The following is a 26,343-nucleotide window of genomic DNA, read 5'->3' as shown; positions in this document are numbered from 1 at the left end:
CGCGTAAATTAAATTGTTTAGAGTTAGCAACGATATCAGAATTGATATACTGTGTTCATTGTTAATTAGCATTCTTATCTTTCTATTTAACACCTGCATGTTTAGGAAAAGTCGCTGAAATTAAACATTCAATATTTTTCAAATTGAACTGTCAATATATTTTTCTGCAAGAGATCTCTTATTTCGCCAGATGGAATTTGGATAGGAATTTAACTCTTTGCGAAACAATATTTTTTTCAGTTCACTTACCGAGAACGAAAAGGAAAAAGATTAAGATATAGAAAAAGACAGTTTGGCGACGGTTCGTCAAGATTTATTCAACAAAGGGATGCATTCTTGAAAAACTTATATAAAAACAATTCCATTGCAACTAAAACTGTACATACAATTTTTTCTCAGAAGCGGTGCTTTGATTTCAAAAATTCTAATAGCCAATAATTTCTTCCTTATTATTTATTCTATTTCCTCATTTTTATGTAATAAACACGGTTGGATATGTTCCTACAATGATTAAAAAAATTAAGTACGTACATTCGTTACACTTTTCAGTATATGTATTTCTTTCTTTTTTCTCTTTGATAAGATATATATATGTGTCTCGAACAATTTATAACTTAATATGTTAAACATAAGCGATTAAAAAAAAGAGATGTGAGCAAAAGTGACCGGCTTTCTTTGCCATTTTTCGATTACTCGCGAAAAAGTTGAGACGAAAAAAGAGATAAAAATTAAAACGAATGATTGTGAGCGAATCGATCTCATTGTTTCAGTCTTTTGCAATAGAGGATGAAATCTGAATTTCTTTCTTGCGAGCACTGATACATAAAACTTTCACACACGCCTATTTACAGAAGATTTAAGAATGATTCCCCACGAAAATCTTAATTTTAAGACTTGTGGAATTGACAACTAGGCGAAGTTTTTTTTTCTTTCTCATCGCACTTGCAAGAGGAAATTAATTTATAATCGAGTCGATGAAGCGCGAAATGCAATTTGCATATTTTTATCTTTATTTCTTCATCTTCTCGAATGATATCTGTCATCCAAAAACGATGACACACTGAAAAGCACACATTGCTTGATAAGACGGACAGATTGCAAGGTCGATTACACAAGAGAGTCCTTGAAAACTGTCCGTAATTTTTTTTTCGTTCTTCTAAATTAGCACACGCGCACACTTGTAATCGATAATCTCGATCTTGGCAGAAGAAAGATCTTCCGTTTCCTTGGCACTAACGCACGAGTTTTCGAACTGTCTTTTAGGACACTCTACTCGAATTAGTTATACATTCAAAATCGGAAGAAGCTTCGAGCAGTCTTCTCGATATCGAGGACACAAATTTCCCACTTATCAAACAGAATAACTATTATCTCTCCATTCCATTCCACCTTATTGATTATTCGAGAATAGCTTCTCTCTATGTTTCTGATAACTTAAATAGATAGCAGGAACCCATTCTTGACGTTTTAACGGGCTGTCGGCTAGAGTTTAGTCTCGCGTGGAAGATCAGGTAGACTGTTGCTAGGTGCTAGAAGTCCCAAGACTTCCGGAATTTCTTTCCGCGGTTCTTTGACCACAATGTCTGTATTATTTGGGCCTCTAAAAATTGGCTTGTTACTGTTTTCGTAGTTGTTACACACGGATAACACGCTGTCATACTCGTCGATACATTGTAGCATCGTCGAAGTAGATAACATCGAGACGAGTCCTGGAGGCGGCGGTGGTGGACCGGTCTCCTCGATGTAATTAATATGAATGCCATCCAACACATTTCCATTCGGACTAGCTGACGATAGCTCGGTCGGTGTATAATATTCGCTATTAACATCCTCCAGACTCGGCCCCGCCGTTAGATCATCAATCTTCGCCTTAAAATACGTATCGAGGTCGTTAAGATCATCCTTATTAGGATCAAACACCATGGAATTGCTTTTGCCACACGAGCCGCTCCGGCAATTGTCGAAATATAGATTCGGCAAATTCTCCAGCACTTTGGATAGCGTCTGCTGTTGGTACTTGTAGCTTTCTCGCAATCGCAATACTTGATGAGCGCTGAACTTACGGATTTTGTTTCGTTGGAAGACGTAATTCTCGCGCACCCAGTTTAGCTGGCTAGTGGAATAATCTCTTACTCTCTTCACCTGCGAAAAAATAGGGAAATAAATGCGATTAATACATCTATCACATATATGACGATATCTCGCATTATCTCGTTATTATCGCGATGATTAATCCGCACTACGTGACTCTTAAGCTTGATCGTATTTTCTCGATGGAGAATTGTTTTGCTAATGCCAAAATGTAGATCAAAACAATGTAACGAGTTTCATATATATAAGATTTTTTGTGACTTTGTACATAACAATTGTACATAACTTGCGCATTGCAACGAAATTACGTAGATCAAATAGATGCAAATATGATAATAAAAAAAATTGTGTTTAATTGCGAAAAATATAACTCTGCCCTAAAGAATAATCGCACAGAATATTGTACCTGATCATAATATTGATCTCTCAACGCGGTCAGGTGGCTGGTACCGTAATCCCGTATGTCCCGTATATGCTGCATTTGACCTTCGTAGCTGTCGCGGATCCATTCTACTTGCTGAGCGCAATTGTCTTTAATTCGGTGCACCTGTTGCGTATAGTTCTCCCTCAGTCTTTCAAGCTGCTGACTCTTGTACTGCTCAATGTTATCGAGCATTTGGTAGATCTGCTTAGCTCGCGGCGTTGCTCCTACATGTCTACAGCACAGACACCACTTGGCGCATCCGCATCTGCGAGAGATATGGAAAATTTAATGAGAGAGTATGAAAGAAAATTGTCGAAATGATTAAAAAATTATTGAAATTATCAATTGTGCCTGATCTTCCTGCGACTTGCTGTTTGCTCTACTCATCAAAGTTGACGCTCTCGACAAACTGTTACTTTCATTTGCGAACTATTAATGAATCGGTAATACTGACAATACATTTTATGTAGTGTTGCAAGTTGTAGGATATATAAGAAGAATACAATGTATATATCTAATCATATCACTATTGATACTCACTTCAATAATAAGTACTGTAGTAGTTTCACCAACAGCGTGATTAGAAGAAATGCCGCAGCACTGACCGCACCGATGAGGATGCTGAAGATCTTGATATTGTGCAAGGTTACCGGGTCCATGTGCAATGTCACGTAGATGGTCTCGTTTGCGATTGGATTCACCGCCGTGCATTTGTACTTGCCCACATCCTGCCGTAACAACCTCGTGATGTAGAGAGAACCGTTTTCCAGAATACGTATGCGACCGTCATCAACAATCGGCTGGTCTGACAACCAGCTGTGTACAGGCGGATGCTCGACAAAGGCATCGGGAAAGGCAGGGTCCGGCATCCAGTGAAAAACTAGACCGTTTGGAGTAACCCAGGTCAAGGAGGGCGCGGGATTACCGAAGAACTCGCATTCCAGCAACACGGAGCTCAGAAGGAGATGTTGCTGGATATTAGTAGCTCGTACCAGGACTGGCGGACTACACTTGAGATAACGCAACGTTTGCAGCGTGTCCACAGTGCCGCTCACTTCATGGCCGCATTTGAGTCCGCTCTGGAAAGCCATTTGTAGATGCGTTCTGCTCTCCGCCCATTTGACGAACCAGAACATACGACAGTCGCAAGCCCACGGATTGCCCTGCAGCTGCAGCTCATTTAGTAGCGGCAGATTCGCCACGTTCGCTGGTAGGAAAGTTAGATCGTTATTCCGCAAGTCGATTCTACGTAGAGATGGCGTTTCATTTAGAGTCAATCGACCGATTTCGCGCAGCGGACTGTTTCTGATCTCCAGAGTCTCCAGCTCAATCAGACCTGCCAAATTCTCATTCCGGAGGTTTTCCAATTTAGTCTCGGATAGCAAAAGAGTCCTTAGTCTCTTAATGGGTCGCCAGACTTCCGCAGGCAGCGATGAAATTGGCAGATGACTTAGGCTAAGCCATCGTAGATTGACAAGGCCTTGAAATGCGGTGTCCGCAAGACGTGCGATTGGATTCTTCTCAAGGTTGAGGTGTTCCAAGGCCGTGAGATCGCTGAAAAGGCCACGAGGCAGCGTGTCGATTTCATTGTTAGCGAGATCGAGCACTTTTAGTTGAATCAAGCCAGAGAATAACCGAGACGGCAGCTTGGTCAACCGGTTGCCGGCCAATCGTAGCTCCTGCAATTGTTGATTCAGTTGAAAGCTGTGATCCGGTAGCGAAACCAATAGATTACTACCGAGATCGAGTCGCACGAGCTCCTTGGCGGGTGCGAATGCCTGATAAGGCAGTACGGAGAGCAGATTCGCCGCCAGACGAATCTCCTGGAGACAATTCAGGCCGTCAAACAGCAGCTGCGGCAGCGCGACTAACCGGTTTCCGGTGAGGTTCAGGTACTGGAGTTGATGCAATGGATGGAAGACGTCCGATGGCAGTTCGGACAGCCGATTATCACCTAGATCGAGTCGCTCGAGATGTGTAGTGGTGCGGAACACACCAGATTCTATTCTTTCGATGCCGCTTGACGTCCAAACCAGACTTTGCAAGTTGATGGATGCCTCTAAGGCGGATACTGGAATCGCAGCTGCCTGAACATTCTTCAGCAACACGCTGGTAACGTCTCGGGGCAAACCAAGACCGAGAAAACTGCGCTCCATGCACACCAGGATGCCGCCGTTGCTGTTGCCTGTGCACTCGCAACCACCGGGACATTTTATTTGCAAAGACGTGTCCGACGACGATAGCAACGATGTGTTTGTGACCGACAACAGTACGTCCGAAGGTGCACCCGTGACTCGTACTACTGCTACCACCGCGACCAGAAAGATCAACCACCTCGAGCGCAGACCATCGCTTTCCCTCGCCACCCGCTCCCGCATTCCTAAGACCTGTAATGTGACGATTTTCATGGATACAGTGATCTCCCATATCCCTGACAAAGGGGCTTCCACACATAAATCTTCTTTGAACGAATCCTTTATGACCGTATCGACTCTAGACTATCTATTAAACTAACCAGGGATTAGTTACTAAGGGACTAAGACTACAATTAAAAGACAAGGACTTTATTTAGTTCACGATCGGCTTCTACTTTGTTTTTCTTTTTGTTTGTCTGCTTGACACCGGCAGTGTTTCGATATATCGATTACTCGACCACGTGTTTAGCACTCCCCGTACCTCTAAAAGCTCTCCCCATGAAATATTCCAAATTCTCTTCTGTTTTTTCCGCTCTACTATCTACCTACCGAGAATCGTGTTCCCCGCAGACTACCCCGAATATTTCGCTCCCAAGGACAAAGCGAGACGGATAGTAACACAAAGAAGAGAAGAGAGCTCTTGGAGCCTAACCGTTCACGAGAAATCCAACGGCACCGTGTTTCACCACGACGAGTGTGTCGAGGAGTTCCCTGATGTGTCCGGCGCTGATGATTCTGATGCTGATGATAAATGATGATTCGAAGATAATGTTAGCAACGTGTCGCCGTCCGTTAATGCTGCCGTTGTATCGCGCCGGTAACATAATTGCGCTCACCTGTACCGTACCGTATTGGCACCGGGACAAGGAGCACCACAATCGCAGAGAAATATCAGTCCACCAATAACATTAAACCGACACCGCTAGTCTCACGTATGCACGCACGCACGGCGGATATACACGCGAAAACGGTTTATTTTCTTTTGCTCTTATTCCCTACTCTCCTTTTCTCTTTCTCTCTTTGTCGCGCCTTTTCGTTCTCTTTCTATTCGTCTCGATAACCGTCTCCGTTCGTGTCGGGCGTCGTGTGCAGCAACGCCGTAGCGCGCACCACTTGTCACCGTGTGTCACATGACACGTTCATGTATATCGCGCTCCCGGTGGCCGGCTGTAACAACCGCCCGCCGTGCGTCAGATGCAAAAAGCGACTGTGGAATGGAGCTCCGGCCGTGGCTCTATCGAAGCAGCGGGCTCTCCTCGTGGAGAGACCGCCGGTTTGAGCGAACCGGCAACGTCGCCGACTCCCCCAGTTAGTCGGCGCCGACGCAGACCTCGTCGGCATCTCTCTGTAAAACGAGTAGGGTAAAAGAGAGAGGAAGAGGGTGGCGGGAGAGCAGTACCAGGTGCGAGAGAGAACCGCTACGAAAGAGCGGCTCGACGCTCAACAGCAGTGGCAGAGCAAGGGCAAGAAGGGTTTGGACAGAAGGCAGCCCCTCGGCAATGGCCCTGTCGAATGCTTGGTGAGAGTGTGGGATTTCTCGCAGATCGTTCTATTCGATATTCTATTTGACGAATCGAATATTCTCCGAAATGCGCGTGTCATTGGCACAGCGACCCAGGTTTATTTCAGCATCGGTTTGTCACGTCTGATCATTTTTTCAACATTTTCTCGAAGGTATTTCAAGAGGTGTTTCTGTCGGATCTTGGCTCTCGTCTTCGAGCTATATCGCAATGTCGCGATTAACGATCCAAAATAATCTCAAGTTTAATGCCAAATTAGCTGTTAAATGTTTGATGTCGTTTCATCGTTTGTAAGAAAACTATCACGTACAATTAAGAAACAAGTATCTTTTAACCATTAATTTTGTTTTGATTAATAATATTTAAGCACTTTCTTGAATACTCTCAGCAATCAAGAAGAAGGGGAAAGCTAATCAGTTTATATCTCACACATTGCTTCTAGCATACACTGACAGTCCAAGTTAAATAAATCAGACATCTCTAGTAAAACATGTAAACATATATTCACGGCCAAGGCTAAACAAATCTGATATTATTAGTAAAATATGTTAATTTAGAATTTATTATAGAATAAACAAGAATTTTTCTTTTTTAATATCGTAAATTGTAAAAATCGGACCTTAAAAATAGGATCAGAGAATTACGAATAAAATTATAAACTCTTTTTAAGACTGGGACAAATCTAAAATCAGAAAGATTTTAATCTTGTTTGTATCATTGATAGTATCTCGTAGATAAAAACTTAATGCCATAAATAGAACTTTTAAGAGCCATCTACAAAATTTACAAAGTTCTGAAATGTAGAATGAAGAAAGATATTGTTCGTATAATAAATAGCATTATGTCTAGTAGCTGTATCTTGAATGTTTTCAATTTGTCAATTTCTTTTCTTTTTTTTTTTTTTTTTGAGTGGGGGGAGATAGTAGCTGTTATCATTTGTTTCAGAGATAAATGTAAAAAGATAAAGAAATTTTTGCCAATTGTTAGCTGACACATTACACAGCTTCGTGTCAGCGGTAGAATGGAGCCTTAAACATTGATTCCCGCTAATAGAACAGGTCGTGCAGACGGTAGAATTTCACGAGCATTTTAGCCAGAGATACTCCCACGTTCACTCACGTTTAATCAGATCTATTTCGTCACGGTGCCTCGATGTCTAGCGGAAAACTTTCTGAAAACCGCAATCATTTCTCAATGAATCCAATGACTCGTAATGGTTAAACAATATTCCATTGAAGTTAAAATCAATATTATCGATCCATATTAATCTATATATCTAGAGTTGAGATGTAGAAATAAAGAGTTATTCATAATTTATAATTTATAATTTTTGTGCGGTTCCAAAAAATTATATGCCGCCAAATATTGAAATTTCTAATAATAATAATAAATAAATTTGTTATTTTTTTTGTTTTAGTGATATATTAGAGGTAATAATACAGCATATTGTGTATTCTAATGTCATGTTCCATTTTTGTATATTATGAACGTAGACAGAGTTCGTCATTAGCATAAATTATACCATATTCTACATAGGAACAAAGTGCAATATCTTATCGCTGCTCTTTTGCTTTGTCAAATGCAGACTATGAACATTATGATATAATCTCACTGTTTCTTACGTGACGGAAATGGAAGAATAAATGTGTTTTCACTTTTATTTTAACATCGAACTTTGCTATATCTTTCTATTTAATTTTTTCGTTTATTGTTTTATTTTTGCTATACATATCTATATTTTATACGATATGTTCACATTTACTATTTTACTTTATATTGTATTGCAGAAAATATACGAATCTGTGAATAGCTTGCACGATTTGTTTATAAAATATCATATGTGCAAGTTTTTTAGGCTCCCTGTATAACTGTTAATACGCGTTCGTGTTTCGTTGATTTCTGTTTGAATAAAGAAGGTATCGTGGCGGGTATTTGAACGATATACGAGTGATGAAGACGGGTTATCCCTTAGGCTTCCACCGTGCAATATCGATCCATGACCTAACTTTGTTCTTCGCTTTTGCCAGCAACATACACGAACCATTTGGAGTCGAATCGGAAACATGGCTCAACGCTGTTTCCAAGTTTAGGCAGAGATTTAGGGTTACCTATATCCGGAGTCGATTTAGAAAAGCTCTTCAGATCAGAGATTCGATATGTTCATTTACAAAACCTAATCTAAGTTCTCGACCAAAGGTGGAGCATCTTCTACAAAAAGTATATTAAATATATATACTACGTAAGATACGATATGTAAAAAAATTCTTGACTTTAGATTTTTCAATATTTGAAGAATGAAAATCTTTATTGCTGAAAAAAATGTTTTTACATCAGAGCGATTATAAGTTGTGTATATTCCGCGACAATAGCGAGCAATTACATAACACGCCGTTTATTTGCAAACAATCGATTCAATGGCGGAGGCCTTACGCGGATACACGATTCGTTTTGCAAACCGTAGGAGCTCGTTAATTGCGCACAATGCTGGCGTGCAAGGGAAACAATTTCGCGGCCGAATCAATGAGGTGAACGTCGTGATGTTATGCCGTAACGTTGCTTATTGCGCGTATTAGAGCAATCATTTGTCAATAAACTCCATCGTGATTTGCCCGAGAGTCGTTATCTTTCGTGCCAGGCACGCCTCACGAATAATCAAAGCTATTCGTCCGGTTAATAGATTCATCTTCTCTGCCATTGCACATATAATGAAGGTCAATAATCCGATAAAACCATTTATATTGAACGAAGAATTTGCGATAGCAGGCGTTATTGGAACGTCAATCGCGTTTACGCAAGCCACAGGGGACGGAATGCGTTAAGCTTTGCTGTTTATGTTATTTTAACAGAAACCTCGTATAGCATACTCAACTTCAATTTTTATAAAATTATGAAATTATTACTAAAAATCGATAAAAGAGAAAAAAAATTTTAAAATATTTTATTTCAATTTTCTCTGAAATAATTTGGAAAAGAGGCATGTTTTATTAATACAATATTTTATTCTAATATATTTGATTGAATTAATATTTTCTAATTCAAGATTTATAAATATAGTGGACATTGCGTTATTTTTAAAATTCTTTTGTAAACGCGATTTTTTTTTTTTGTGTTAGCAACAGTATTATACGAAAAATTTTCCATATGTTATAGCTATGTAATAATCTACATAATGATACGCATTTCGAAAACATGACGCAGGCTATCGCGATTCGGCTCCTGTCGCATTTGCAAAAGACATCACGTCGCTATTTGGCTGTTTGTCCAGGATTTGTCCAGAATTGTCCTGGTTTAGATCGGCCACGTAGTAACGAGTATTTCAAATTCTTTCGTAATATTAAAACGTTCTTTTGAGATCCGATTCGTATTTTTGATGATTTCTAAAATGTAAAAGTTATTTTTAGATTCAATCGTTTACGATTCAAAAAAAAAAAAAAACACCTGAAATGTTATTTTATTCATGTCGCTAATTACGTTAAATTTTTTCCCCTCTATTATGGAAACATCAAAAAGCATTTTATAAACGCGCATTATCTGCGTTAAGACTTAAATGCATATTAATCTTGTTTTGCATTCAAGGCCGATAGTGTTTGCAATATGACCCGCGCCATTTTCAAGATAAATGCTTCATACGCGTATAATCATTTTCATCAAATATGTAGCGGCGCTCTCCTAGATTAATTCGCGCCGTTTGTGGAAGAGAATTAATGAGCAACCTTCAACCTGTTCGCAACATAGAAAAGGATGGGGTCGCTTAAATTTTATGGGCTCTTCGTGTTAATAGTCATTCGGCATCGTTGATTACATAGTATATCGATAAAACACTTTTCACAAAGCTATTGATGCTTACATCATTATTGTAATAGACAAAGAAAGACTTTTTCCTATGACTGAGTTGCTCATTAAAAAAAAAAAAAAACTTTATCTTAAAAAATGTGGAAATAATGTTTGATAATAATTGTTTTATAGTAATCTATTCTTCGAGATTCGATATCTTTAAATATTTTGAAAGACGTCACATTCTCTGCATTGTCATATTTTTCAAATTCTGATATATCTTTATTTCAATTCCGTTGATACTTTAAAAAGAAAGTAGAAAGGGCCTTTTTGAGATATTCGACTCCAGCCCACGCTAGCGAATGTGCCAACTCACTTGTCTAAACTGTCACGCATCGTTCACCGATACGGCCTTGAGCATCGACCGCCGTCGTCATCCTCGTCCTCGACGACGTACATTTTCGACTGCTCCACGATCTATAAAAGCGATCAGGTCGGGCGAGAAATGCCACCGTAAAAGACTAGCGTAAACTCATGTCGAGTAGACATCATCGAGACGCTTTTATGACGTTGCCAAGCCATGCTATGTATATTGAAAAAAGAGAACTTGGATGCAAAGATTAAAATTACGACTACTAATTATAATATTACTAAAATAATTAGTGAAATATTTATGTTACTGATCGCGATTAAAAATCGAAGCTTTCAAAAACGGTATTATCAAACGATCAGTCATTTTCGATTCTATATAAATAATATAATTTTATTGTTATATATATATTATTATAAACAAAGCATGTTTTATATTATATTCTTATCAAATTTATTATTGCGTTGAAATTTATAGAAAATAGAAGAGAGGAAAAGTTAACTACAAATATATTAAATAAAGAAAGAACGGGCTAATATAAGAGCTGAACGCGCAAGGTGAACGCAAAAATAAAAATAATTTTAAGAAATTAATGGATAAATTGATTAGATGTTGCGCTCCCATTTCAGGCCATTTTCAGTAACTAAACAAATTAACATACAATAAGTATAAAAAAAAAAAAATATAAAATTGCATGAGAGCGTGCAATGGGAAAGCTGCTTCATTAGAATATATTGTACATACTTGGATGAATACAAGCAAAAAATTGTATCATGCGGTCGTAACATGCGTTGAATCTTACAATCTCACGCGAAGTGAATTTTCATTTCTAACGTCTGAAACCAGTAGGAGGTTCCTCATCCGGGAGGTTTGCGTGAGATCGTAAGCTCGATTATGACTACATGATATAATTTTTCGCTTGTATTCATTCAAATATTTATATTCTAATGTATTATTTACTTGTGCAATTTTGTATTTTTTATGTTTTATCGTATATTAATTTGCTTTATATAATTACTTAAAGATAGCCCGAAGTGGAATCGAAACGTTCAATAAATTTATTTCCCTCAATTAATTTCTTAAAATTGTATTTATTTTTATTTTTAGTTTCATGACTTTGCCCTCAACTCTTACTATATGTATATAAAGACACAATAATTCATTCTTTGATTAATATATTTATAATACTTGTTGGAGAACTTTATCGATTTCTATAGTTAATTATAAATTTAGAAAAGAAACTACCATTAACATTTCATTTCATTTTTATAAATAGACATTCTTCCTAGTATAGGTTGCAATTTAAGAAAGGTTGGTCGATTAATGTTCGAACTAAATCGTTGCTGCTAAGTCGCTCACCAAGCAGCTTGAGAGAACGTGATTGCATACTTTCGTTATCTAATAATAAGATTGAGTCTGGCCTCGATTGGCAAAGTTTTGTAGGTTACGGGAAGGCCACGTAAAATCTTGCTTCCCCCTCCGTTCTTGCTTGCACACATCGTCGGTCATGGTCAGAGGGAGGCGGTACCAAAGGATAGGGTCATCTGCTTTTTCGATTTGATCTCTCTATGCTCACCAAGGCTTCCTCTCCTCAGGATATGCACTATTTAGTAACGGCAGATTATTCTGTAGGACGACTTTTATGAGTTTCGTATTGATCTCGCCACCACGCCTTCGTCCTTTTTTGACGTGTGCAACGAAATCATCAAAAATTACAGAAGGGATTCCATTTTCTAAAAAGAAATTTTTCGGCGAAGAAAACACAATTTTGCACGATATTTCTTCAAATTTGAAGATGAAGCCATCATTATATCAAATTTTAATACAATCAATTTCAATATTTAAACAAGTCGGAATTGATCGCGCAAATTAAATAATTACCAGACACTTATTAAAAGACAATAATTTTAGAGTAACGTTTTTTCTAAATAATATGTGTTCACATGTATCTTCTATTTTTAAATAGTTTTTTAAATAATTTCTAAATAATTATTATATGTATATAAGCAGCTTTTTTATTTATTTTACACAAGATCTTTCCAAGGAACAGCGATATTTATGAATAGCTTAAGGAAATTATTTTCGAAAGATTGCGGCGTTTGGAAGTGTTATATAATTCATTGAGCATCAAAAGCAGTTTTTTTTTCGAAAAAGAAAATAATTATTTCTGCGCGTATTATATAACGACATCGATAAGTTCGTAAGATGAGATCTCTTCAATGGAAAAGGATGCATTGAGAAAATCGATGGCTCTTAATATCTCATAATAATCTCATTCTTCGAGATACGATAAACCTCTTTAGTTGTGAGAGAATAACACGCAATGATCGCGTTGAGGTGTGTCTGGTGCACTATTCAGAATGTTAAAGTTCAATTGTACTCTGAGATTTCTTTCCGTCCTCATTATTTCTGAATGCCGGTTTAAATGTGGGATAAAATGATGCGCTTAGAAATTATGAAGCCGAAGATGACAGAGCATGATTAATATTGATAATTGTATGGTGTGTGAAATACTTCTAATAATACTCGGTTTTCTCTACGAAAAATCATTTTTATTTTTTTAATTATCACGATATATAAATATAGATACGTGTAGAGTCTGAAAAAATGAGCGTTTTAATTATGTATGAGCTCTCTCTTTAAAAAGCGCGAGTTACCGCTGGTGCAATCTTGTGTCTCTATATGCTCTGTCGGCCGTGAAAAAATATAATGTTCGTTACGTAACGTGAGCAATGCGCTGGCAAAAGCGAAGAAGGGTCTCATACATTCGTACCAAAGCGGAACGACACACTTTCTTACAGGGAGGAAGAGAAGTCTTCGCTTTACGAATCGGGGCAATAGCGGTCGCACGCTCGGATAGGCCGTGCGATGTATCGCGTTTCTAGTTGCGTGAGTGCAACAAGGCAATGCGATTCTTGTATGAAATGAGAGAGATGAAACGGCGGCGGTGGAGCTTGGCCGAGTCGAGACCGGAGCTCCCCGATCAGCTGGGAGACGCGCGACGTTGCCGTTTCGCAGGCGCATGACCCCCGGCTGCTCTGCTGAACGAATCCGCAGATCAATAGTGAGCCAATCCGGCAACGTCGCAACTACCGTCGGCTCTTTATTTAAACGTGCCGGTTGCTCGACGTGCCGTTGCGACCGCTTCCCCCGGTTTCTTTTCTCTCTCTCTCTCCTTATCTCTCTCCCTTTCTTCCCCTGCATGCTTCTATCATTCTTCTTTTCGCTAATCTCTTTCTCTTTCTCGTCTTCTTGCTTCTTTTTCTCTCTTGCTTTCTTCGACTCTTAGCGCTCTCAGTATCGTTATCCGCCTTTGCCTTCGGCATTTTACCGATCAGATTAACATTTTCGAAAGGTTCATTTCTGAAGAAATGTATGGTCATAGTAAAATCTTGTGTGAAAAGGTTCACGACTGTCAAACAACTTTCTCTAGCTATTGTACTTGTAGCTATAAATACTTGGTGCCGGATATATAAACGCGCGCGTAGGTAATCAGGACCGTAGATATTGACAACGGCCATTGCACTCATATGTTACTTATATTGTTAAATGAATTGTCATAGCTCGTTGTTGTATTATATGCCGTAGTTAAAAATAAATAAAATCTATTAATATTGGACATTTATATAACAATGTATAAAACTATGGAATTATATTTGATGGAATTATATCAATATATTTAAAGATATAATGTCGATATTATATATATATATATATATATATATATATATATATATATATATTTTGTTATTACTTTCAGATGTATCATTATGTATTATATACTCAATTTCAAAATTTTTATGGTTTCATAAATTCGATAAAGCCAGTGAAAGAATACAATTAAATTTTTCTAACTGTATACGTTTTTTTTACATATATTATTTTCTCAAAAATTGAATATATCTTGTAGATAATGTTTTCTCAATTTCTCGCTAAATTGAGAATGGAAAGCACGCGTGGACGATAACTTTGACATTGAATCTCGACAAAGCGACAACATTCGTTTTGCTTACTCAAAAGCTGATTATTTACGTAGCTTTTGGTTGATAGATGATAAAATAACCGCATGAAGGATTCCATCTGCAGAAAAGTGAAAAGAAAGTCTCAAACTATACTTTCACACTAATATTATTGCTTTCGCTTTCTTCATTTCTCAACAATAAAATTAGGCAAATCGACTTCAACAAAAATTCGGCTTCCTAATCTTTTTGTCAACAAGATGCGACCCATAACTTATTCTATCTTTTTTTCGACAAAAAAAAGGGAGATATATTTTAAATATTTTACATAACAAAACTAAATGTATTATATAATAATATTTGTACGAGCTGATTAAAAAAAATTTGTAATTTTAATTAAATCCGATTTCATCGCAAATAATTTTGTCACAAATAATCGCGATTCACTAACATTGTTAGTAGGATTTTTCAAATTTATAGGAAAATAAATTGCATCGATATAATCTCGTTTTCCGAGAACCAAACTGACTTGTTCCGCCTACAAGCATTCGCGTTTTAAATTCCAATGAAATCGGATTTAATTTACAAATTTTTTTAGTCAGCTCGTATTATTATATAATATATATATTATTATATAATACATTTAGTTTTGTTATGTAAAATATTTAAAAATATTACATTTATTGTTGACAATTTTTTTTACACAGCTTTGATCAATCTCTCTCTATATATTTTTTTTAATAAAATTTTATACATTTATATGAAACCCTCATGTTTCCAAATTTTTTATTTTTTTAACTATGAAAATTTTTTTACATAATTCATACATCTCGTGGCAATGAAATGAATTGAACGGCCAATGACCGTCAATTCCATCGAATATCCTATCCTTTGATAATTTTATGGTTTTTTGTCCGCAAAGCTGTTAGTGCTGACTCTTTGAGGCAGTTTACAGGCGGCTTGCTAATTATCCCGCTGTTTAACATCCTGCCGCTTTTTCTTTCTTCTTCGGGCATTCCTGTCAAAGTTGGTATCAATATTTGAATGGAAATTATTATTGGACAAGTTTCCGCTCGAACATCTTTGGTGTCCATATGGTACTAAACAAAATCAAACGTGTGCTCTTTGCGTGACAATGGACACTTTTTTATAACGAAATAATGGCGAGGAGATCTGTATATCGATATGCATAAGAAATGCATTACTCGCGACTGTCGGCTTTCGCATAATTTGACGTGGGTGCGCGCATGATGGAATAATGTTTAATTAAATGCATGACCGCATGCGATCACGTGCGCTTAATTCCTATCTTTTGCCGTCAATCAAAACTGCTTCACCTACCGAATGGAACAATTTGATTATCGGATCGATATTTATAGATATAGAGACATAAATTTAAAATTTTGATAGGATTCTATAGCTTTTCGCGAGACAAACATTGCAACATGAAATTTCATTGCAGAATTTAATTATTCAAATTGTTCTTTTATGTGTAAAGATTTTTTGTTAATGATATCAAGAGATAAATTTTAAAACATTTTTTATAAACAGATTTCTACATTTTTAAGCCCTTTTTATCTAAAATATTAATCGCAATATCTGGCTATTCAACAATATCGTGTTTCGGTTTCCTGATTTTTTCAACTATGATTATTTTGATTTCATTGGAAATATGTGAATATTTCACAATTACGATATCTCGGCGAACTATACTGATTATTCCTTGACCCGAAAGAGAAAGAATTATTTATTAATCAAAAAGAATAGATTCCTCTTAATTAAAAATGCTTAAATTTTTTAAATTTGATCGAAGAGTTTTTTGCGCTGAATGCAATTACAATATCTTATATTATCAGAAGAACATAATTCGAAATGTGATAAGTACAGAATATATATCGAAATGTAAGATATAAATCACATTTAAGCTATATAGGTTGTTAAAATTTTAAATTTGATAACACATTTGCTGTTTTTGCTTACGACAAGATTAATTCGACACGTAATCGAAATATTTCAACTTTGAAGATTTTTTTATGTGCCGAAAAAAAAAAATAAAATAGCGTAATCTTTTACGCATATGAATAGTATATTCGATAGATGAATAAAGTGGCAATTTCATCGACAAATATTTTGTTTGATGAAGAGTTACGTTGACAATTGCAGTATTGCAAGTGCATAATGGATACGATGCGGGAATGGCAAATGGTATTGTTCGCTCGTCGACCATTAATGCGGACGCCAAACCGTCAGCTTCAATGTTAAGCACATACAATTATTCACCCACGTATGTCACGTAGGTCATACATACGTGACGCAAGTTTTTTCACTTTTAATTTTTTTAATTTTTATAAAGTCTTGCGCAAGCTAAAATTAGAATTAAGAATTGTATCTCTTTTCCCTAATTTATATTTTATGCACTTTACATCTAATTATGATAAAGCAGATTGTAAAAGGACACACAACATAAGAAATTAAAAATACACAATAAGAGAGTAATATGAGAGCTAAAAAAAAAAACTAAGTCCATTTATTTGTCATTAATAGTATTATTCGATTATGTAACACGTAGGCATATCGAGAAGATTGGCCTCATTTAAAGATAAAATAATGTAATATCTCACATTGCATAAATTCCACGAAAATTAAGTCTGCTAATCAATACAAACCGTCTTGTAAAATGTATATTAGTAAATACACTAGTTATATAACTTAGTTTTTATTGGTGGCGCATTTAATTCTCAAAATATAATTTTATTGCGCGCCTTTTGTCTATTTTATTTAAAACTACTATTTAATATCTGTCTTATGTGCTTTTAGAATTTTATGAGTCTTTTAAAACAGCAGATGATGAAAAAACTCATACATTTTATCGTTAGCGTTATCGGGTTACGAACGATTAAGCGAAAATCGTCACATCGTGTTATCGTGACAAGAAATGCAAAGGTGCGCACGTGTATTGTGTTTGTCCTAAAAATCATTGGATATCTTCCATCATGGAAACCATATAAGTTGCTCAAGTTTATTCAAGGCCGTATAGCACATTATTACAGCTTATCGTGACCGTCTTTATTGCGACTTGTCTGTCAGTTTTTCTTATTTATTCGATTGCCAAGTCACCTGTTGTATCACGTATTTATTTTTTGACATTTTGCGTTGAGATTCATCGATTGATTTGCAAAATTAATTTCCACATAATTTATGCAGTAAACATTGCATTATTGCGTTCTGACTAGCACAATCTTTTCGATATGATTAAGATGAATTAAAAATAATAATTTTAATAAAATTTAAAAAGATTTGGAAGACTTTTTTTTTATATTACACACGTGTTCTTTGATTTAATTTTTATATTCCCTATATAATATATTTTATCTTTTATTTTTATAATTTATTTCATTTTATCTTAAAAAGTTTTTTATCTTAAAAATTTTTTTTCATTTATAATTTTATCTTTTAATTTATAATTTTATCTTTTAATTTGATTTAATTGTATATTTGATTATCTATTATTCTGAGCTTTCATGAATATTTAATGTACATTGTCGGAGAAAAAACTAATTAGCAATTTTTTTTTCGAGGAAGAGAACAGCCTAGATTGTTTGATTCATTTCTTGAGTATGTGATGTAAAATTGATGTGAAATCGCGAGAATTGATTTTCTCCTTTCGTGTGAAGACTCTTAAAATAATGAGTTCAACGTTATAAACTAGATATTTTTATAACGATTTTGTTATTCATTAAATTAGACGAATCTGTATGTTTCCTGCTCACAAAACTCGCTCGACAACGGAAAACACTTGTAAAATATTTTTATGATAATCATCATGAGCGATGTTGCCAAGCAATTGATAAATATTTTGTATCAAATGCTCACCAAGATGCTAATGATTAAATTTAATTTACATAATCAATTGAATACTTGCGTCATAAAGATATATCGATACACCAGCAGTTTGTAAATTATAACTAAACTAATTGCAAGTTAAAGAACTACTTCTCATAGAATTTTCATTTTTAAGTTTACTTAAAGATATTTCTTGAAAATTAAAGTAAAAAAACTGATGTTATTTCATTCAATTTTTGCTACGAGATTATTATTTAATTTCTCAGTTTAATTCAAGAATATGGCATTAAAATTTGATGAAGATGAAATAGTTCAAGACTCTATCGTTAAAATTTATTTGTTTGGAGACGCCCTGTATATTGCGTACGTCATGTGGGTGGAAAATTGTAGGAAGAGAACGCTCGATTGCTTTACATTGCATGGTGATACGTCATACGGAAAGAAAGAAGAGGAGAGACGGTTCTTTGACCATTAATCGCTTAGCATGATTTCTAGTTTGCTCATTCAAAGCTCCTTCCATCTTCAACGCAATAGCGACGAAGGTCGTATCAAGTCTTAAGCGAGCGCGTAATAAATTTTATAACGCAAAAACGTTGTATGACATCTGCATATTTACTATCTTGTAATTTATTTGGCAAGTTTCGAACACATTTTTGTAAATGAAATAGAAGTGCGACGTTTAGAAAATGTTATTAAAAATACTAAAAGAGATAGAAAATTAATGATAAAATAATAACTAAAATTATAATAAAATTATTAACGGATTACATTATTATTAATGAAGTATGCATGGAATTACGCGTTATATTTAAATATTTATTTTTAAGATCGCTGCAGAATATTTACAAATTACAATTTATGATTATTTCGATTTTATTTATAATCAAATAATTATGCATTATTGAATACGAAAAAATGCCGTTATAAACTCTCTTCATAAGCAGATATTAAATTAAAGTCTAGATCATCCTATGAGGATAACGATCATCAACTCTAACAAGAAAAATAATCAAAATCATTCTTTTGTTATTTTTATATAACATCGACAAGAAAGCGGAAGTGCGTCACACGGGACGAACGCGAACGTTGAACGTAACTTTTGAAGTAGACCGTGACGGCGGGATGTTACTTTACACTTTACACAAAGTCGCTTTCCGATGAGGAAAAGGAACGAAAAACTTGCTTCGAGTTAGATATAATAAAAATGGATGAAACAAAACGTGATTTTGAAAAAAAGCTTGCCTATTGTTTTGCGAAATTTGTTTATTAAGATTTGCTTATCGCGTCGTATTTAATGTAGCATGCGTTTTATTACACGTATTATTGGATGTCGCGAATTAATGCGACCTATTTTGCTTTTCGGTCGCTGTTTATCGATACATATGTACGTGTGCTTTGTTTCTCTTTTCCTCTCGTAATAACATATGCCGGATGCCCGATGAGATAAGAATTCGTGGATAGGACGGCGCTGGTGCCGTGTACACACAAGAATAAGAGTCGAGTCTCTTTATAACGTGTGTACAATAAATGCCCATTTTCCTTTGCCTCATTCTATAATATATAAATATATATAAATTTGTAAATATTATATAAGTTTTTTATTAAATATATGAAGGACATATTTGATACGCGGTGGATTATTAGAGTATTTAAATATTTGAAAATACTTTGAAAATGTACGAAGAAAATGTGTAGAAATTTCTAAAAGATCTTGTAGGAATATTTTATGTATAGACGATTTTTCTAAGAAACACGATGAACATAATTTACTTCTAAAAATATTTGACTAACTTTTTAGAGTTATCAAGATCATTATAACATCCAAACGGATTTAATTTTGTAGTCATTGTAATGATATTTAAAAAAGTACATAATGTTTCTGATGACTCAGCTTGTATCACTCATTTCGAGATAATTTAATGTTGAGCGTTGACTCTTTTAGATATTTAGAAAGTCGAGGTACAACAATAGTGCTCAAATGTGTTGAAAACACATATTTTTTGTCATATCGATCGTTAAATTTGAGATAAGCTAAGGACTTTTTAGCAGCTGTTACAAGAATGAGCGTCTACGAGTAAATTTTATAAAATTCGAGGAAAACAAAGTCCGTTGACGTATTTTTCATCGACTTGCATGTTTTCTCGTCGACCTCGTCCTCGATGAAAAGCGATCTCAGATTCTCCTACGTAGAGAAAGCCGCGCCCTGATGTTTTCTGTCTCGCGAGAAAATTCCAAGGCTCTCGCGTTCGAGCAACGTGGCAACATAAAATGGCTAATGGTCGTTCGAAATTTTCTCGTCACGATTGAGATAAAGAGAAATAATAAAATATATCGCGAACGTTTTTCCATTGAATCTCGCCGTATATGCCTCGCTCGCTTAATTCGAGAAAAAAATCCCGGATGCGAGGACGAATCTATAACGGACATTCGCAATCGACGTGTAGGAAATTCTTTTGAGCAACAATGGCGTCGTTTGCTGATGTGGCCGGCGTTACCGAGAACGCATCGAGACGGTTCACATGATGAACAGAAAACGCAAATGGCGTACGTCTTCACGTAGTGCCGCCATCTGTCGGCAATAACTAATATTAATCCTGACTGTTCGCTATATGACTGTATTTTACGAGAGATGGCATCACGATATTGAATTTTATTTCGCAAAATATGCGTTATTGTAAATAATATAAATTGTTATAGTTTACAATATTTTTTAAATATTTTTATTTATATATATATATATATATACATATAATTAATATATATATATATATATATATATATATATATATATATATAATTTTATAATTTATATAATTATGATTACTAAAAATTATGCATTATATACATGTGTGTACATATTATAATAGATAAATATATTATATTTGTAAAATTATAATTAAATTTTAATTAAATATTAAAGATATTTGTAAACATTACTATAAATATATGGAGAAAACGCTTTTATAGCGTTTTTGTAAATAAATAGATAAGAATTATTTTATACTATATTTTGACTATATAAAATATAAATGATTGAAAGTTCAATAAAATTATTTTATCTATTATGTACTTTTTGCAGTGTGCAGATTTTGTGAAGGCTGGGGCAGAGCAAGGTTTAACACCATCCGATGTTGTACTGGCAGCTGATATCACCTTCTCCTGTGTAGCTGACCCACAAGCTGCTAAGGACGTAAGTGTTTGCATAGTTATACAATTCTAAAACTAATAATCCATCTTGTTTTTTACTATATCTTTATTAAATTGAAAAAAATTATGTTTATTAAGTGTGTTAAATAAATGTTTTTTTTTCCAGATGGTATTTGGCAATTGTGGCGTACTGACAGAGATATCTCCTGAAAAGGGCTATGTCGAGATGACTGGTATTGACGCAGAGACATCTCAAGATATCGCTGAAGCAATAAATGGCAAAGGTGGTCGTTATTTAGAGGCACAAGTGCAAGGAAGTAAAACACAGGCACAGGAAGGTACCCTGGTGATCCTTGCAGCTGGAGATCGATCGCTCTTTGATGAATGTCAATCTTGCTTCGAGGCTATGGGCAAGAATAGTTTTTATCTCGGTGAAGTCGGAAATGCTTCCAAAATGAATCTTGTACTTCAACTAATGGCTGGTGTGACTCTGGCAGCTCTGGCTGAAACTATGGCGCTTGCAGATCGCGCCGGTCTCCAGCAAAAGGACGTTCTGGAAGTCTTGGAATTGACATCTTTAGCATGTCCAGCAATTCTCGACAAAGGCAAAGGTAGATGCCGATTTGTCATCGTTATTTCATTTACGCGTTTATATTAATCTTCAATTAGTCCATTCCAATAATAATATGCACATTTTTAATAAATGTAGTAAAAATTCCAACTTCTAAATTATTTTAATATTTCTATATAAAGAGATAGTTTTAATTTTAATAATTTCTATATTGATTTAATATAAATAATTTTAATAAAATATAATGATTGTATATTATATATGATATTTCAGAGTTTTTCTCAAACTGATTGAAGGTTAATAAAATATGTTTATGGAAATTGTAATTAATGTTATTTTTATTATTTTATTTTACAGCAATTATCGAGGGCGGTTTTCCTACTCAATTACCGCTGCGACATATGCAAAAAGACCTGAGATTGTCCCTGGGTATGAGTGATCAACTAGAGCAACCTTTACCGCTGGCTGCCGCGGCGAACGAGGTGTACAAGCATGCTAAGCGTCTCGGATATGGCGAACATGATGCTTCGGCCGTTTATATCAGGGCCAGGTTCTAACGTACCTTAGGCATCATGTTGTCACCGAGCTTTGCTATACCGTATTTATTGCGATACCTGACGTTATTTCCCGCCGCTAACTGAGGAAAGAGAGAGAAAGAAATTGGGTGAGAACAGTAATTGATACTTTAACAAGATACTCGACTTAGTGTAGGTCGATACTTTAAAAATACACACGTCGTTATATTCTATGCGTACGTTTGCAAAATTTAAGAAAACGTAAAGAACGCATTGAAAATGGAATAAAAAAATGCAATGTATCACAGAAGACTTTTATCAACGCGCGTTGAGAAGAAAAATGTTGCAAACACTTGTAAAATAATCTTAGTATTATAACTTACTATGATAATGATGATTTCAATAATACACTAATACAATAATACTCTTTTCTTCTGACATGTCATAGCGTAATAGTGTTTCTCGACTAAAGAAACATTTTTCTTCGCCCGCGAATGAAAGAATAACGTTAACGTCGGTTAACGATCGAGCTCTCGAGTCGCGTCTCGACTTCGATTGTACGCAAGACGCCAGATCCAGTTATTTCAATTTCAAGAGATTCGGGACGTGTCGAAAATATGTGCCTTAGGATACCGATTGAAGGAAGGCGTTGAGCGAAATATGGATTGCGTTTTGAAAGTCGCAATTCATAATGAATGACACATTGGCGTGAGATTATCTTACTAACAGAGAATGACTGACAGACTACATTATGACGATGATAAGCAAAGCGTTAATGACAATAGTCGCAGGGAAGTTTAGAGACAACATATAAGTTTTATGTGGTGCAATTGTGAAGTTAAATTGCTATTATACAATGATTTTGGTGATTAAAACTTGGAGATTGGAAACTTGAAAGTATCTGCCAATTGGAATACAATTGCGTAACAGCAAGAGGACTGATTCTTATTTGTATAGTATATCGCGTCTTCTTCATAATCCACATAATAATTCTAAACAATAACGTTAAAGAATAACTTTTAACACATTATTTTATAGATGCACTTTTATTTTGTAGATCTCAAGTTTTTATCTCGCACTCCATACAACGAACAGTAAAAGTGCACTGTGTTATTCTAATCATACTATTTGTTTATTAATGAATTAGCAGATCAAATAATAAATTTGATCATCTGCATTACATCATATTTAATGTATACTAAAAGCTGTTATACATAATTTATAAATACAAAAACAAAATATAAGCTTTTTCAGGATAAAATAATTAATATATGTTATAATTAAATAACTTTTATAATATTATTATTATATATATGTATATAATAATTTGAAATATTTTTATTATGTGGATTTACATTTAAATAATTTGATCACAATAGCTTTTATGTGTGCATTAACACGGTGCAGTGTTATACAAATGATCAAATTTGCTATATAAAGTAATTAGCTTTTTTTTCTAGATAAATATTAGGAATATTCAGATTAAAACCATGTGACAATATACTACAGTCATTCAGAATTCAGTTTAGAATTACTTGCGAAAGAATAATTTTGAGATATAATTGCAGAATTCAATTTACTAAATGCTAAATAAGAAAATATTTGTATTTATGCTTGCTAAATCGGCACATTTTTACTGACTGTTAATAGTTAACAAGCCAATAAACAATATTTTATATCTTAATAAAATACAGAAAAAAATTTGTAAAAAAAACAGAGGATGTTATTTAAAATATTACACAATTTGTTTTCTTGAATCTTTTTAACATTAGCAATATTTTTTCGAAAGTTTGAAAACAGAAACTGTACACCTGCAACATTCTGTATTATATTTTATCATTCCACAGTTAAAAATTAAACCCAATCTCGTAATCGAAATCATAAATTGAACATAATAAAATTTGATTTACTAATAAAAAATATACTGATGAATATTTGCGGATCACTTTCCCAAACCTTAATTCATTTAGTATATATACGGAAGTTTTTATTTTCATAAAAACATCGCGTGTTTGACGCACATCGACTTCTCAGAACAGTCCTTACTACGATAAGGTATCCCAGTCTTTCGTACGAGCACGATCGTACGATCTTCGCGAGAAGAGGATCCTTCTGAGGAAGGAAGTAAGTGAGTGGAACGCTTCCATTTTCCCAGGACGATCGTGCGATTCTCACGGGCGACACGCGACGAAGTCGAGAACGATCGGAGAGTCGCAAATTGGCTCGCGGAGGTAGACCTCCGGTCAAGAAAAACGAACGAATTTCCTTCGACTTTTTAATGTAAAAAGGGAGACACCATTGATGTTTAAGAAAACGTAAAAAAAAGTGAGTTTTTTCATATTCAAGTAAATTTGTGTCTCATTTTTTGTCAATCGTTATTTTGTGCGAATTTTTTCTTTTCCTGGAAAAAGAAGATTTTGATGATCATTGATTTTTTAACGTGTTCAGAAAATGTAAAAATTAGAGATTGTTGAATTTTTATTCTTCATAACTATTCGAGATTTTCTTCTAAATCGTTGTCTATCCTTTTTCATATTTGAATATTGAAATTGTAAATTTTATGTTTAATTGTTAATGTATAAAAATTATAGTTTTTTTTATAGAAAATATTTAGCGATCCTGATCATTTTAAGGAATACGCTGAATATAAAATATGAAGAAACGTTTGCGCTCTTGGAAAAGAAATCTAAACAAAGTTATTTGTATATATTATCAGGCTAATTTTTTCTCAGAGTAATCCTTTAGATTACCTGTTTATTTATTTAACGGATATTTCTCAAAGTCGAATGGAAAATCGTGTCGTACACTTGACAAGGTCTGAAATTTGTGCATATGAGCATGTGCGGGAAATTTCGTAGTGTATAGCTGAAATAAAAATGGCTTATCAGCGCCATATCACGTATGACAACATGTAATTAGATACGTACACACAATCACACAATCATATTAAATAAATAACAATACAATGACAAAAATTGTATGAATATAATCCGCAACTGACGTGTGAGATGGATGTGTGGAGATAGAAAAAAATATATATTAAATATTCTACAGCATAAAAGAAGAATATATATACATATAATTAGTAAATATTATGTTTACTAAAAAGAAAAAAAAAACAAAAATGAAAATAATAATGTGAGAGAAATTAGTGTGAGTGCGAGCGAATGAATGAGAGTATACATCATGCGTGTTACGTCGGTAACAGACATTATATGTTTTGTCACGGATACAATGGTTTTTAAATAAATATCTATTTGAATTATGAATTTAATCTGTCCTGCCCCTCAATGGGATTTGTTGTTTACATCTATTTGAACTCTTTGAATTATCTGGTTTATTTATGCGTCAAATATTGTTTTTCAGTAATTTAAATTTTGCTGCCTTCCCTCTTCCCCTAGTAATTAATATCATTCAATAAATATTGTTAATTTAGCATGTAATTTTATAGATTACACTTGATAATATCTCTAGATTTTGAATTTTATACATGTATTCTAAATGATTATTCAAATTATTTTTAGAAACAGAGATTATATAAAAAACTTTGTACATAATTTTAGTTTAGTATTTCAGAAATATCTTTATCCTATTTTATATTGTTGCCTATTTCTTTGATAATAATGAAAGAAAGTAGTCTATCGGCAGAAGATTCGTTTGTGTGTGTGTGTGTGTGTGCATAATTCAAAGAAATTCAATTTTTCATATTTCGTATTATACATACCTTTATCTTTTCTGTTATTCGTTATGCAACTTTTAAGTAAGTAACGAGTAACGAGTGTCTTAAGCTGTTAAAATCTGAAACTATTTTTATACGGATTTATTTAATTCATACGTTTAAATCGATATATTTTAATTTTAGTACATCTTCTAACTCTCTTTAGAAAGGTAATTTAGAATAAACTAGAACACAAATATAGTATTATAGTATTTG

At 34.5% G+C, this 26,343-nt stretch overlaps 2 protein-coding genes across 3 annotated transcripts in view; one reads left to right on the top strand and one right to left on the bottom strand.

Moving 5' to 3' along the window:
* The window catches only part of LOC126851045 (cytokine-like nuclear factor N-PAC), a 35,345-nt gene extending 9,667 nt beyond the window's left edge, over window positions 1-25,678 (top strand). Inside the window, exons 8-10 of the mRNA XM_050594606.1 lie at window positions 21,256-21,366; window positions 21,490-21,934; window positions 22,252-25,678. Of these exons, the coding sequence (XP_050450563.1) occupies window positions 21,256-21,366; window positions 21,490-21,934; window positions 22,252-22,451 (756 nt within the window). The 3' untranslated portion in view covers window positions 22,452-25,678. The remainder of the gene's footprint in view (window positions 1-21,255; window positions 21,367-21,489; window positions 21,935-22,251) is intronic.
* On the bottom strand, window positions 298-5,960 carry LOC126851023 (leucine-rich repeat and immunoglobulin-like domain-containing nogo receptor-interacting protein 3). Of its 2 annotated transcripts, none has more exons than XM_050594569.1 (4): window positions 5,260-5,960; window positions 3,056-4,902; window positions 2,498-2,780; window positions 298-2,142 (listed from the first exon to the last, which is right to left on the bottom strand). In XM_050594569.1, exons 2-4 carry the CDS (start codon window positions 4,891-4,893, stop codon window positions 1,483-1,485), a joined length of 2,781 nt encoding a protein of 926 aa, XP_050450526.1. In that variant the 5' UTR covers window positions 4,894-4,902; window positions 5,260-5,960; the 3' UTR covers window positions 298-1,482. The 2 variants fall into 2 exon arrangements, with proteins under 2 accessions (XP_050450526.1, XP_050450527.1); XM_050594570.1 differs by having other exon boundaries at window positions 5,363-5,960.
* Window positions 25,679-26,343: the final 665 nt, after the last annotated feature.

The sequence above is a fragment of the Cataglyphis hispanica genome, chromosome 7 (assembly GCF_021464435.1).
Source record: "Cataglyphis hispanica isolate Lineage 1 chromosome 7, ULB_Chis1_1.0, whole genome shotgun sequence".
Lineage (NCBI taxonomy): Eukaryota > Metazoa > Arthropoda > Insecta > Hymenoptera > Formicidae > Cataglyphis > Cataglyphis hispanica.
Note: the sequence above shows the minus strand (reverse complement) of the source record. Positions and strands in the feature narration are given on the sequence as shown.

Bases quoted from the DNA above. Each gene is read 5' to 3' on its own strand.
- LOC126851023 (XM_050594569.1), bottom strand. From the start codon at position 4,893: ATGCGGGAGCGGGTGGCGAGGGAAAGCGATGGTCTGCGCTCGAGGTGG. The intron at 2,781-3,055 runs GTGAGTATCAAT...TATCTCTCGCAG, and splicing joins CTACAGTACTTATTATTGAA to ATGCGGATGCGCCAAGTGGT. The intron at 2,143-2,497 runs GTACAATATTCT...ATTTTTTCGCAG, and splicing joins GAGATCAATATTATGATCAG to GTGAAGAGAGTAAGAGATTA.